The sequence below is a fragment of the Triticum urartu genome, chromosome 7 (genome assembly GCF_003073215.2).
Source record: "Triticum urartu cultivar G1812 chromosome 7, Tu2.1, whole genome shotgun sequence".
Taxonomy (NCBI): Eukaryota; Viridiplantae; Streptophyta; class Magnoliopsida; order Poales; family Poaceae; genus Triticum; species Triticum urartu.
This window is the reverse complement of record NC_053028.1, coordinates 697,842,345-697,856,822: the sequence shown is the minus strand read 5'-3', so window position 1 is coordinate 697,856,822 and position 14,478 is coordinate 697,842,345. Positions and strand designations below refer to the sequence as shown.

General features: G+C 46.2%; 1 protein-coding gene across 1 annotated transcript; it reads left to right on the top strand.

Annotated features, from left to right (window-relative positions):
- Window positions 1-543: 543 nt before the first annotated feature.
- LOC125519465 (putative 4-hydroxy-4-methyl-2-oxoglutarate aldolase 3) lies at window positions 544-1,209 on the top strand. Its single transcript, XM_048684264.1, has 2 exons — window positions 544-598; window positions 722-1,209. Exon 2 carries the CDS (start codon window positions 730-732, stop codon window positions 1,207-1,209), a length of 480 nt encoding a protein of 159 aa, XP_048540221.1. The 5' UTR covers window positions 544-598; window positions 722-729.
- Window positions 1,210-14,478: the final 13,269 nt, after the last annotated feature.

Here is a 14,478-nt window from a genome sequence, read left to right as displayed (position 1 = left end):
TAGACATGTTATATTATAAGCTTTATTTGGTAGTCTATTAAAAATTCTCGTTAACATACCAAAACCAATAATTAAAATGCCATTTAGTGGGGAAAAAAGACAGAACACAATTGATTAGATGAAGAAGAAAAGGAAGAGATAAAAACTCGGCCAAACTCTATAAAGATTGGTATGGCATGGGGGAACAAAACCATTACTAACAGCACAATAAAACAAATTCAATAGATTCCACAGATATTTCATCAAGGTATATATGGGCCACAATATTTTAGTTTGGACGATACATACCGGATAAGTATCATATTACTTTTTACATTAAATTTAAAAATTCCATGTGCCGAGGTACCTTACCAATAACGGTGACAAAATGCATATACCGTATACGCATTACGTATTTTGGCTATATGTCTGCCTCTTACCAACAACTCAATGCTAATATGGGCATAAAAGCACATAGAAAATCTTTGCGCGGGTCACCCGCTAGTTCACTTCTATATAAAGAGCTCTTTTGTCGTAACACAAGCACGCAAGAGAAAGGGGGGCAGAAATCTTTGCAAGTTGCAACGACCTTATCACTTATCATCTTTGTTTGCATCAGGTTATTTCGTAGTATGCTTATCATGTTAGTTTTCAACATGGGATAGCAGTAGCTTGGTAGGTACTAACAGTCTAACAGTAATACTACATGTATCGTGCTTTTCCGGTGCATGCATATATGCAGATCGATCGATGGGTTCAGAGAAGTTCCCAACCCCTGTGGCCGACCTGTGCGACGCGAACGCCTCACTGATCCTCGCCGGCGAGCTGCGCATCCTGGAGCCCGTCTTCCAGCCGTACGGCCAGTGCAGGTCCTTCTCGGGCCGGGTGGTCACCATGCGCGTCCTCGAGCACAACGCGGGCCTGCGCGCGCTCCTGGAGACCCCCGGCGAGGGCCGCGTCCTGGTGCTTGACGGCGGTGGCAGCAAGCGGTGCGCGCTCATCGGCGGCACGCTGGCGGAGGTGGGGCGCGGCAGCGGCTGGGCGGGCGCTGTCGTGAACGGCTGCGTCCGCGACGTGGATGACGTGAACGGCTGCGCCATCGGCGTCCGCGCGCTCGCCAGCAACCCCCGCAAGCCCGGGAAGAGCGGCGCCACGGAGATGCACGTGGACGTCGACGTCGGCGGCGCCGTGGTCCGTGACGGGGAGCGTCGGCGGCGCCGTGGTCCGTGACGGGGAGTGGCTCTACGCGGACAGCGACGGCATCATTGTCTGCGACAGGGAGATCTACGGTTGATGTGATCGACCCCAACGTGGCTTATTCCACACAGTTTGTCTTCCGATGTCTGCCTCGCGTGTTCTCTCTAAGTTTGGTGGCGATATTGTTTTCTCTCTTCCATGGGGTGATTCTTCACGGGCCATCTAAAATGCTCCATAGTAAAAGTATTATTTCTTGTAAGATGTAATAATACCATACACTGTCCTGTGCATTTCATTTCTCGTTCATGCCACATGTTTCGCAACGTTTCTTAGTTTTTTTCTTTAAATTGAGCCTCGCGTATATTAGATCAATGGAAACATTGTGTACAATGGGATCTAAAGCAAGGTAACTAAATCCTCAGACACAATAAACTGCCCTAAAAAAAGGGTGACTGAAACTAAGATTATATTCTTCAAAAATCTGGCTGAAGGCACAGCTGAGCTTATCGTCGTTACACAAACCATAGTCCATAGCTATCCCCGATGACGGACAACATCGACAAATTCAGCCACTGAACTACCTGAAAGACCGGTAAAACAATGTTGGTGGAGTAAAAAAATGTTCTTGCTTTACAAAAGATCCATGAATTTTCAAAATGTTTATGAATTTTCAAAATATTTGCGATTTTTTTCAATTTAAAATACATTGATGAATTTATAAAATAGTTGGGAACTTAAAAAATATCCATGAAGTTTTAAATTTGTGGTAATGAATTTGAAATTATGGTCACGAATTCTAAAAACAAAAACATGAAAGAAGGCGAAGTAGAAATAAAAAAAGTGCAACAATAGTAGTTTCAAAACATGACTTTCCTATAATAAAGTGAATAATGAGAAAAAAAGTGACCTTTGTTTTGCCGGAAATGTCGTTTCATTCTCGTCGTGACAAATCTCGAGCATTCGTTATGTCCAACTTTCTTGCACAAGTCATGCCGAAATTCACGGAAAATTTTGGCATGACCTTTGCTAGAAAGTGCACATATAGAGCGCCTGAAATTTGCCGGAATGGAAATGAATCAACATTTTCGGCAAAACATAGGCCACTTTTTTAACAGCAAGCATTTCAGCACTCTAACAACCATTTTAACAGCCACATTATGAGCACTCTAAGAAGCTGAAACAAACATCACAGACTTTGTTGCTGCTGACATATACACAATCATGAACATTGCTGCCCAACCGATGCAAAGAAGATCAACTACCATAGTAAAACTGCAAGCTCATTAACCAATCTAACAACTCCACTCCCCATTGCATCATTATGAACACTTTAACAGCCACATTATGAACACCCCCCTTGCATCATTATGTGCTGACATATGAAGAGGGAGGGAAGAGGGAGTGGCGCACCTCGGGGTTGGGATCGGGGTCGGGGTCACCGGGGTTGAGGGCGTCCTTCTCCTTCTTGTCGATCTGTGCCTAGCTTCGATCTACAGAAAGGCCTAATTTGGTCAGAGAGAGAGAGAGAGAGAGAGTGACCAAATTTTCAAACACTTCCATTAAAAATCCTCATTTTCAAAATGGACAACAACATAACTAATTTGCAAAAACTGTAATTTTCATTTAAAAACAAAGCAACATAAGCTAATTTTCATTTCAATATTCTTTCAAAGCTCATTTTAATTCTCTGTCAAAGCTCATTTTCATTTAACTGAATTTAGTCAGAACAGTAGTAACAGTAAATTAAACTTGCTCGTACCACCACATAAACCAGCACAATACACTAACTAACACTAACAGCAATTACGCTAAGCACCATCACTGGGCTAACACTAACACTAACTAACACTAACAACAATTAATTTAAGCTCGGACGCATGGGGCGGGGGGAGGGGGGAGGGGAGGGAAAGGCACCTGTCCACGAAGTGCTCGCTGGCGTTGCTGGGCATCGTCGGCTGCTTCACGGAGGGAGGCGTTGAGGGGTTGGGGTCGGTTGCTGGTGTCGGGGTCGCTGGGGTTGCTGAGCCTTGTTGATCTGCAGAGACATACCGAAGCGGGAGGGGGTGAGAGAGAGGGGGCCGAGGGGTCGGAGAGGAAGGAAGAGGGGGAGGGGGGCCATACCAGAGCGGGAGGGGGTCTGTCGTGGGTTTGTCACGGCAGATGTCCTTGTGAAAGGACTTAGTCGTGGAGCCATCGCTACGGGTTAGCTCAAAGGGGTTAAACCGGACAAGGGAACACGGGGGTTTTATACTAGTTCGGCCCCTTCAAGGAAGGTAAAAGCCTACGTCTAGTTGTGATTGGTATTGCTAGGGTTTCGAAGGCCAGGGAGCGAATCTGCTTTGTCTGGCTCTCGAGTTGTTGTCTATCTCTAAACCGCTGCCGGGTCGTCCCTTTACATACATAGGTTGACGCCCGCCGGGCTACAGAGTCCCGAAGCCGGATCATAAACGTGTCCGGTTCGGTCTCTACTCTTCCCATCTTACAATACAAGTTACATGACTAGGTCGGTTTGCATTTACAGGCTGTAACCCGCCTTTGAGCCTTGGGCCTTCATGAAGCGCCATCATCCTTGCATCTTCGTGGGCTTCTAATCTTCAAGGAGTTAACCCGGCTACATAAGGCCGGTTTACCTCCAGTAGTAATATCCCCAACATTAGGCCCCAGATTGGTTTGAACTTGTTCATGTCAATCTTCTACACTTAGAAAAATTCTTCCCTCATATCTTCACCTTGACCTTGTAAACCGCCGTGACGTCATATTCCCAGATTATGATAAACCACCCTGACGTCATCTATCTGTTGATGTCGACGATTACCTTCATTTAATGTATATCCAGCCACCGAGGCGACACTTTTATTAATTGATCCTTTTTTGGGCTCCTCAATTTTCGCACTTGCCGTTTTATCACTTCGCCTTATAAATAGGGGCAGAGGACCCCTTTATTTTCTTTCCGCTACCCATTCATCTCTTCTTCTTCCTCTCGACGACCCCGCACTCGAGCGCCGCCGTCATCTTCGAACCTCGCCTCTGCTTCGCCATTGGCCGCTGCATCAACCTGTTCGCACCAGAGTTCCACAGCGCCCTTCCGCTGCTTCCACGGTCGCGGTAAGTCCTTTACCCCTTCTTTCCTAGATCCATTAGGGTTTCCTTGCTCTTCGCTATTCTTGAGGTTCATCAGAGCTTTTTGGTGCCGCTCTTCCTTGGCCTATAGATGAATACTTCATACTTATCATATCCCTTGCCGTGATGAATCTTCTGTTGCCCTCACAAATCCTTATACACAAAGAACTGTTGCAGTCCTTCATAATCTGGGTCGAAATATTTAGCTTTTCTGTCTTACCTTAGATCCGAAATTTTTATACATCTCTGTGAAATCTGTTTCTCCTCACACCATCATAAGCGGTTTAACTTTGCATAATCAATCTGTACCATTAGCCCTCTGATAAACCGGAGGAACCCTTTACCTTCATAGTTATGCTCCAGTTTAACAATGTTTGAATACTCTTGTCCTGGTTTACATTGGTCTCCGGTTTACGCCATTTCACATATCAGTATGTTTCTTACTCCATTGTATCCTGCATATCATCATGCGTGATTTATAAACCGGCCTTTCCTTTTCAGCTTGTTTGTTTCGCAATGGCCAAACAATTCACTGCTTGCAACTGGGCTCGTTCCCGGGTTACTGAGACTCAGTTGAATGAGATGGTCAGCATCGGCTCCCTTCCTAAGAAAACTGAAATCAAATGGCGAGTTCCAGGAACAGAAAATCCTCCGACCCCAAGGCAGGGCGAGGTGGTGGTCTTTGTTGACCACATAAGCCGTGGCTTCAAACCGCCAGGATCAAAGTTTTACCGGGATGTACTTGCCAATTTCCAACTCCATCCACAAGATATTGGGCCGAATTCAGTATCCAACCTATGCAACTTCCAAATCTTCTGTGAAGCATACTTACAAGAAGAACCGACTGCAGAACTGTTCCGGGATTTCTTTCACATAAACCGGCGCACAGAGTTTGTAAATGGCCCGAACACAGAACTTGGTGGTGTCTCGATTCAAAAGCGGAAAGAAGTTGAATTTCCTCATGCCAAACATCATAGCCACCCAAAGGAATGGAACCAAACTTGGTTTTATTGCAGAGACACTTTGCCTGAAGACGAAAATCCCCTTCCAGGCTTTCGTGAGCACCGGCTTTCCAATACCCATCCGATGCCGCAATGTTTGAGCTCCGTCGAAAGGGCAAAATATGCCCCTCAACTCGCCAAACTCCGGGCCTTTATGGCCAATGGCTTAACAGGTATGGATTTCGTGCGCTGTTGGATATCTTCGAGCATCTTGCCTCTAAGCTGGCGTCCCGGTTTAATGTGTGAATATACCAGTGAGGTTGACGACCCTCAACGCCATTGCAACCTTCAATTATCTGATGAAGAAGTTACTAAAGGTGTAAAGAAAATTCTGAATGAATCGGAACTGGCCTGTAGTCAAACCGGTCTGAGTCCCTTCTATGCCAAGAACAAATCGCCTGCTGTAAGCATTATACTTCCCTTTCATCTCAAATATTTTTAGCTTATGCAACCGGTAATCCTTCTTCTGTGTATGTAGGGTGATGACCCCTTCTGGAAAAGGAAAACCGTAGAGAAGGCGGCAAAGCCGACTGGGGATAAAGTGGTCAAACCATCCCGCCCCAAAACCAAAGCCGTAAAGCGGACATCAAAACGGAAAACGGCTGACCGGATCAACATGGAGCTTGATGATGACACTGATGATCCAGAAGTTGAGGTAGAACTTGACTCACTTGGCTCTCTTTTCATGCATCTCATTAACAATGATCTTCCTGAGGAGGACGCAGAGGCTAGTCAAGCTGATGATGTAGAGGTAATTATCCTTTCCTCCGGTTCAGACTCTATGCCAACACAAAAAACTCACCAAGCAGTCCGGAAAGTAAGCTTTTCTTATCCTCTTGCTCACTTGGATCCAACATTTATTTTGAAGACTCAGCAGCATGAAGCTCACCGGACAACTCGGCACAGTGGCCAGCAGGTCACTTCAGCCGGTTTACCTGATACCCCGGTTCGGAAGCGCCGGTCTGAGGTCTCTCCTACTTCTGACCATTCTTACCCCAAGGCAGGTTATTTCAGACAGCCTCTTAATCCGCCCGATTCAAATTATCAGGTGACACCTCCTTCATCTTCTGGTGAATCGACAACAACTCAACTCCCCCTTTGAAAACTGTGGCTGGGTAAGTTGTAAAAACTTTCCTTTCAACGCGTCATAAATCCTTTGAATAGGATGTTAATCCTCTTTTATTCTGTTTGCAGGGCCAAAGCCAGACCCAGCAAGAAAGCTCGGGTTACCAATCCACCCGAAGACCCGATCGCTGAAGAAGAAGAACCAAGAGGTGAACCGGAACAAACTTGTGAACCGGAAGGCCCTCATACTGAAGCTACTTCTGATAACCCGCCCCTTGAAGGCCAAAATACTGATGAGCCAACAGACGCTGAGCCTGCCGTGCCTGATGCTAAACCAGCAGAACCAAACCGGGCTAGTCCGGTGAAAGATGCTGAAATTCCAATATCATCAACCAAAAACCCTGAAGGCCAAGGTGATGATGTTATTATTACTGGAATAGGCCATAGCTCTCCTGCCATCCTGTAGTTTTGGCTCAACATAGTGCCAAAGAAGAGCAGGCTGCTAGGGAAAAAGGCAAATGGAGCAGTGATTTGGCAAGTTATGCTCATCTCAACGCAGAGGAGCTTCATTCTGGCTTCTTGAATCGCTTGCACGCAAACCGGGATTATGAAGCCGGTTTGGTAAATTTCATGAAGGAGCGATATGAGGTATTTTCTTCCTCCTTTGTATCTTGATTCATAGCCTGAAAATGCTAGCCCAAATAGCCCCCAAGGGCCGGGTTATAATGTGAATCATAACCTGGGTCTTCGTAGCACTTTAAACCACTGATAATAACCAGATTTACCCTTTAGCAAATAGATAGCTTTCTGCCGCGTATCCCTCAAAGGCCGGTTTAACTCTAGCAAGTTAATCCGGGTTTTAATCCATGCATCCATTTTTGAATCAACATACATTAGCCCCCAAGTGTCAAGGATAATGTTTACATTTTTCTGGAGACTTGTATAAACTATAGCAATTTAGAGCAAATAGGCATTAGCCCCCAAGTACGGAGTGCATAACCTGTTATGCGGTTTGTACTTAGAATATGTACGTATCCTGTCATTTGATATATCTTCAATGTTTGCAGTCCGATCTGAGGAATAAAGAGACCCGAATCATTGATTTGCAAAACAATGTGAAGTCCCAACAAGAAGAAGCCACCAAAACCAAAGAGGAGCTGACGAAAGCCCTAGCCACCATGGAAAAACTCAAAGAATCTTTTAACAAAGATCGTGCTGAATGGGAGATCGAAAAATCTGGTTTAATAAAGAGTGCCGAAGACGCCAAGGCTGCCTTGAAACCGGTTGTGGAAGAACTGGTTGGTTTGAAACGACAAATTAATGCCATGACTTCTGCAATCTTTGGTAAGTGTGCCCTTTATGTATTTGGTATAACTTGTGGAACCTTATCTTTGATCAGAATGCTGATGTTAAACCATGACAGGCACCCGGATTGCTCATCTTGGTACAGATATGCGCATGAAACTCAAAGCGGCATATACATTGGTTGAACAGCTGTACTCTGGGTCTCAGCGGGCTATTTGCACGACAGCTTATAACAAACCGGCCCCAACTTTGATTAAAGAAACACTTGAGAAGTTGGCCATGTTACCAGTCCATATTGCCGAATTGAAGAGGGCAACTGCCAGGTCCGGAGCTTTAACCGCACTTATTCGAGCCAAAGCCTGGATTCCAGACCTTGAAGCGGATGATATCATTAAAGGATATCCAGGTGTGAAGGAAGACGGTTCAAACTTTGATAACGATGACCTCCGGCGGCTGACCAAGCAGATGCGGCCAGTAGCCAGTAAACTGGCCGATGATACAGACTTGTCCCATTTTCAACCGGTTTATGACGCTGAAGGGAAAAGACAGCCGACCGAGATCCATGAAGTTGAAGAACTTGTGCCTCCGATTCGTAAGCACACTTATGCTCCTGATATTAACCCCTCCTATCTTATCCATGAGGAAGCAGTATTTCAAGCTTTAACTGGAACCGATTGGTCGACGTTTGATTTCCAGCGTCTGGGGAGGGGTGAAGAAGTGCCCGCACCAACTGACCCTCAACCATCAAAACGTCCAGATGAAGCGTCGTAAACCGGTCGCCGGTTTACTGGCCACCGTGTGCCGATCTGGTGAAAAACAATTATGCCATTGGAGCCGCTTTGAAAGCTTCTTGTAATAGGGTAGCCAAAACTCCGTTATTTGCCATGCCATCGAGCATATTTTGTAATGCCTCATGACAACTTGTGCCACCCTTTGGGATATATTTATGCATAACCCATGATGAATTGTGTTCCTGGGTTAAACAACTTAAAAGTGTCTAGCGGTTTACCGCTGGACGGGTCAGTATATCTAGGAAGTGTACAGTACATAGATGAAATAATCAAAGTGTTTGTACAAAATCCAATATACATAACATACCTCCTTGGTTGACCAACGGTGTATACGGCAAAGGTGTTAATACCAATACGGAACGTTGATAACCTCATCTCTGTACCGCCGGTCTATATATTAAACCGGACCGGGATAACTACCGGGTTTTCTTTATAACACAGGTGATTTAGTCAAACCAGACCGGGTTAATAAACACCGGTTTATAACGGATCATGTGCCAACAACTTGTAGTTGAAAAGAAAACCGGGTCAAGGACGCCGGTTTATCAAAAAATACTTATGAACTTCAACAAATAAAACTCAAAAAGGAAAATATGCAAGGCTTTTTATGAGCTGCCAGGCTCCAAATCGTGGCTTTTCATGGGCTGCCAGGCCTCTAAGTTCAACCATTTAACAAAGCCTTTTAAGATGGGCCTCCAATTAACCAATCGTCGTTTTAACTTTGACAAGTTCAGGGTCTATAAAAGATTGACATGTCAAACGTTCGATGGGTCATGCCAGGATTACCTGGACAGGAGTGGCTTACTTGATGAAGGCGGGTTGACCTGGGGTTTTAGGTGAATACACCAGGCTTCCAAGCCGTGGCTTGATAGCCAATTACAAGGGTCCTTTCTAACTCTTTGTTGCTTTGCGAAAAGAGCCCCCAAGTAACTTTGTGAGATGTGCTCAGTGTGTGACCATGTTTGAGTCTGTGCTTCGTGCAACACTCTCTTTGTCTCCACATATTTTTCTTTTGTGGCCTAAGTGCCTATCAAGAGGTGTAGCTATGGTGTGATAACAACCAAGCCCCCTAGTGATATCCCTTCGTGGTTTCAAAACCGATCAAGAGGTGTAGCTATAGTTCAAATATGACCAAGCCCCCTAGTGATTTTCTTTATATCCGTGCAACTGCTATGACCGACTTAATAAAAACTCCGCTTTGTCAGTTAACTCGTATAACACACACAAGATGTAAAAAGAACAGATACCCCGCTTATAACGGAGTCTCTGGTTTATTATATGATATATACACTGTCATAAATATGTACAGATGAAGAGCCTATGGCTTCAAGTATAGTAAGGCCGAAGGAGAGCTATGTTCCATGGCCGCTTGGTCTCCTCCTCCGATTGACGTGAGTCTTTATGCTCTCGAACATCAATGAGGTAGTAAGACCTGTTGTGCAGATTTTTGCTGACCACAAAGGGTCCTTCCCAAGGTGGGGATAACTTGTGCATATCAGTCTGATCCTGGATGAGCTGGAGCACCAAATCGCCTACTTGAAAGGTTCTGGTTTTAACCCGGCAGCTATGATAATGTCGGAGATCTTGTTGATAAATCACCAATCGTGTCGCTCCAAGATCATGCTCTTCATCCAACAGGTCCAGAGAATCCTGACGTGCCTTCTCATTATCAGCTTCAACATAAGCTATCACACTGGGAAGAACGACCTCTGCTCCATAGACTATGAAGAAAGGTGTGTAACCCGTAGACCTATTGGGTGCGGTGTTGATGCACCATAACACAGAAGGTAGCTCCTCAACCCAACAAAATGGTGTCCGCTTTAAGGGAACCATAAGCCTGGGTTTGATACCTCGTAGAATTTCCTGATTTCCATCTCTGCTTGACCATTAGACTAGGGGTGAGCCACCGATGCTAGATCAAACCGGATGTGCTCACGTTGAAAAAATTCTTCCATCTCCCCTTTTGATAGGTTAGTACCATTATCAGTTATAATGTTGTGTGGAAAGCCAAACCAGAATATCACCTTTTTAATGAATTGAACCGTCGTGGCTGCATCACACTTGCTGAATGGCTCTGCCTCCACCCATTTGGTGAATTTATCAACTGCTACTAACAGATGGGTCTTTTTGTCCTTGGATCGCTTGAAGGGTCCAACCATATCAAGGCCCCAAGTCGCAAACGACCACGTAATTGGAACCATCCGCAACTCTTGAGCCGGAATGTACGCACGACAGGCAAATTTTTGACACCCGTCACATCTCTTGACTAAATCTTCCGCATCAGCATGTGCCGTCAACCAGTAAAAACCGTGGCGAAAAGCTTTAGCAACCAAAGACTTTGAACCGGCGTGGTGACCGCAGTCCCCTTCATGGATTTCTCTCAAAATCTCACAACCTTCTTGAGGAGAAACACAACACTGAATTGCTCCGGAAACACTGTAGCGATGTAACTCCCCGTTGAGTATGGTCATGGACTTAGAACGCCGGATTATCTGTCGGGCCAACGTTTCATCGTCTGGTAACTCGCCCCGGTTCATGTAAGCCAGATAGGGGATTGTCCAATCCGGTATGGCATGCAGAGCTGCCACCAACTGAGCCTCCGGATGAGGAATAGCCAAATCTTCTTCGGTTGGCACCTTGACTGACGGGTTATGCAATACATCAAGAAAGACATTGGGCAGGACCGGTTTACACTGGGAACCAAGACGACTTAAAGCGTCCGCCGCTTCATTCTTCCGCCGGTCTATATGGTCCACCTGATAACCCTTAAAGTGACCAACCATTGTGTCCACCTCTCGCCGATCTGCAGCCATGAGTGGGTCCTTAGAATCCCAAGTGCCAGACACCTGCTGAGCCACTAGATCTGAATCGCAAAAGCACTTAACCCGGCTTAAGTTCATCTCCTTAGCCATCCGAAGACCGTGGAGCAAAGACTCATATTCAGCTGCATTGTTAGTACAAGGGAACAATAAACGGAGGACATAACAAAACTTGTCACATCATGGGGAAGTTAGTATGACTCCAGCCCCCGAGCCCTCCAACTGTCTGGACCCATCAAAATGAATAGTCCAATACGTATTATCTGGTTTCTCTTCAGGTGCCTGTAACTCCGTCCAATCATTGATGAAGTCCATGAGTGCCTGGGATTTGATCGACGTGCGGGGTATATATTTGAGCCCATGAGGTCCGAGCTCAATAGCCCACTTGGCAATCCGGCCAGTTGCTTCTCTGTTTTGAATGATATCGCCCAAAGGAGCCGAACTGACCACTGTGATGGGATGGCCCTGAAAATAATGTTTAAGCTTCCGTCTTGCCATAAACACTCCATACACCAGCTTCTGCCAATGCGGATACCTCTGCTTTGACTCAATGAGCACCTCGCTGATATAATAAACCGGCCGTTGAACCGGATATTCCTTGCCAAGCTATTTGCACTCTACCACAATGGCTACGCTAACAGCCCGGGCATTAGCAGCCACATATAGTAATAATGGCTCTTTATCGATCAGCGCTGCAAGCATGGGCGGTTCAGCTAGCTGCCTCTTCAGATCCTCGAACGCTTTATCAGCTGCCTCGCTCCAGACAAAGTTATATGTTTTCTTGAGCATCTGATATAAGGGGATGGCCTTCTCTCCAAGGCGACTGATAAACCGGCTAAAGGCTGTAATCCGGCCGGCCGGACATTGAACATCGTTGATACACACCGGTTTAGCCAAGGATGCAATTGCTGCAATTTTTTCCGGATTAGCCTCAATGCCTCTGTTTGACACCAGAAAACCCAAGATCTTGCCTGCCGGGACACCAAAGACACACTTCTCCGGATTGAGCATCATCTTGTAAACACGGATATTGTCAAAGGTTTCTCTCAAATCATCTATCAATGTCTCCTCCTTTCTGGACTTTACCACAATAACATCCACATATGCATGAACATTGCGCCCAATTTGCTTATGAAGGCAATTCTGAACACATCGCTGGTAAGTTGCCTGGGCACTCTTGAGTCCAAAAGGCATGGAAACATAGTAGAAGGCTCCAAAGGGAGTTATGAAAGCTGTCTTTTCCTGGTCCTTAACTGCCATCTTGATCTGATGATAACCAGAATACGCATCCAGAAAACACAAACGGTCACAACCTGCCGTTGCCTAAATTATCTGATTAATGCGAGGGAGGGCAAAGGGGTCTGCAGGGCAAGCTTTGTTTAAATCTGTGTAATCCACACACATATGCCAAGTGCCGTTTTTCTTAAGAACCAGCACCGGATTAGCCAACCACTCTGGATGGAAGACCTCTATAATAAACCCCGCGGCCAACAGACGGGCTACCTCTTCACCAATAGCCTTACGCCTTTCTTCATAGAAGCGGCGGAGAAACTGCCGGACCGGTTTAAACTTAGGATCAATGTTAATTGTGTGCTCAGCGAGTTCCCTCGGTACACTTGGCATGTCAGAAGGTTTCCATGCAAAGATGTCCCGATTCTCATGGATGAACTCGATGAGCGCGCTTTCCTATTTGGGATCTAGGTTAGCGCTGATGCTGAACTGTTTGGATGAATCGCCAGGAACAAAGTCAACCATCTTAGTATCTGTGGCCGATTTAAACTTCAATGTCGGATCGTGTTCCGTAGTTGGCTTTTTCAAAGAAGTCATGTCTGCCGGATCAACATGCTCCTTATAGAATTTTAGCTCCTGCGTGGCACAAACCGACTCAGCATAAGCCGCATCACCTTCCTCACATTCCAAAGCGATCTTTCTGTTTCCATGTACTGTGATAGTCCCCTTATGACCTGGCATTTTAAGCTGTAAATAAACATAACATGGCCTTGCCATGAATTTAGCATAAGCCGGCCGTCCAAACAAGGCGTGGTACGGACTTTTGATTTTTACCACCTCAAACATCAATGTTTCTGACCTTGAATCATAATCATCTCCAAAAGCCACCTCTGAAGCTATCTTGCCAACAGGATATGCAGACTTACCAGGCACCACACCATGAAAAACGGTATTTGACGGTTTAAGATTCTTATCTGTGAACCCCATATGACGGAATGTGTCATAATACAGAATGTTGATACTGCTTCCGCCATCCATGAGCACTTTAGTAAACTTGTATCCCCCGACTTGCGGGGCTACCACCAGGGCCAAGTGACCCGGATTATCAACCATAGGTGGGTGATCCTCCCTACTCCACAAAATGGGTTGCTCAGGCAAGCGTAAATACCGAGGCACTGCCGGTTCAACAGAGTTTACTGCCCTTTTGTGAAGTGTCTGGTCATGCTTACACAAACTAGTGGTGAAAACATGATATTGCCCGCTATTTAGCTGCTTGGGGTTGCTCTAGTAACCCGACTGCTGCTGTTGCTGCTGATTCCCACTAGTAGAAAAGGGGGCAAAGGTCCAGGCTGGGTCAGCCCATTAGTCCCGGTTCAGTCCAGAACCGGGACCAATGGGGGCATTGGACCCGGTTCGTGAGCCCGGGGGCCGACTGGACCACGTGGGCCATTGGTCCCGGTTCGTCTGGACCTTTTGGTCCTAGTTGGTGGGACGAGCCGGGACCAATGGGCCTCGCTCCTGGCCCACCACCATTGGTCCCGGTTGGTGGCTTGAACCGGGACCAAAGGCTTCCCTTTAGTCCCGGTTCATGCCACCAACCGGGACCAATGAGGTGCCTATATATATATATACCCCCTTGCGTAAGAGCAGAGCACACTGCTCTGTTTTTTTCTGGCTGAGGGGGAGAGGGCTTGGTGGTGCTCTAGCTCACCTCCTATGCACACAAGGTGTTCGATGGAATGCCCGAGCCACACTACTTAATATTTCTCCTCTCCAAGCTCGACCTCCAAGCTCCATTTTCCTCAATATTTGTCTAGGTTTAGCGGTCCGTCACGCCCCGTCCCCGTCTTCACCGCCGTCGATTACCCGTGCCGAGCTCATCGCCGGCACCACCGTGGTGAGCCTCTTGTTCTTATCTTCTTTCTGAAAGGAAAAAATATTCTTACTTGTATGTTTACATAGATACTTGTA

Bases quoted from the DNA above. Each gene is read 5' to 3' on its own strand.
- LOC125519465 (XM_048684264.1), top strand. From the start codon at position 730: ATGGGTTCAGAGAAGTTCCCAACCCCTGTGGCCGACCTGTGCGACGCG.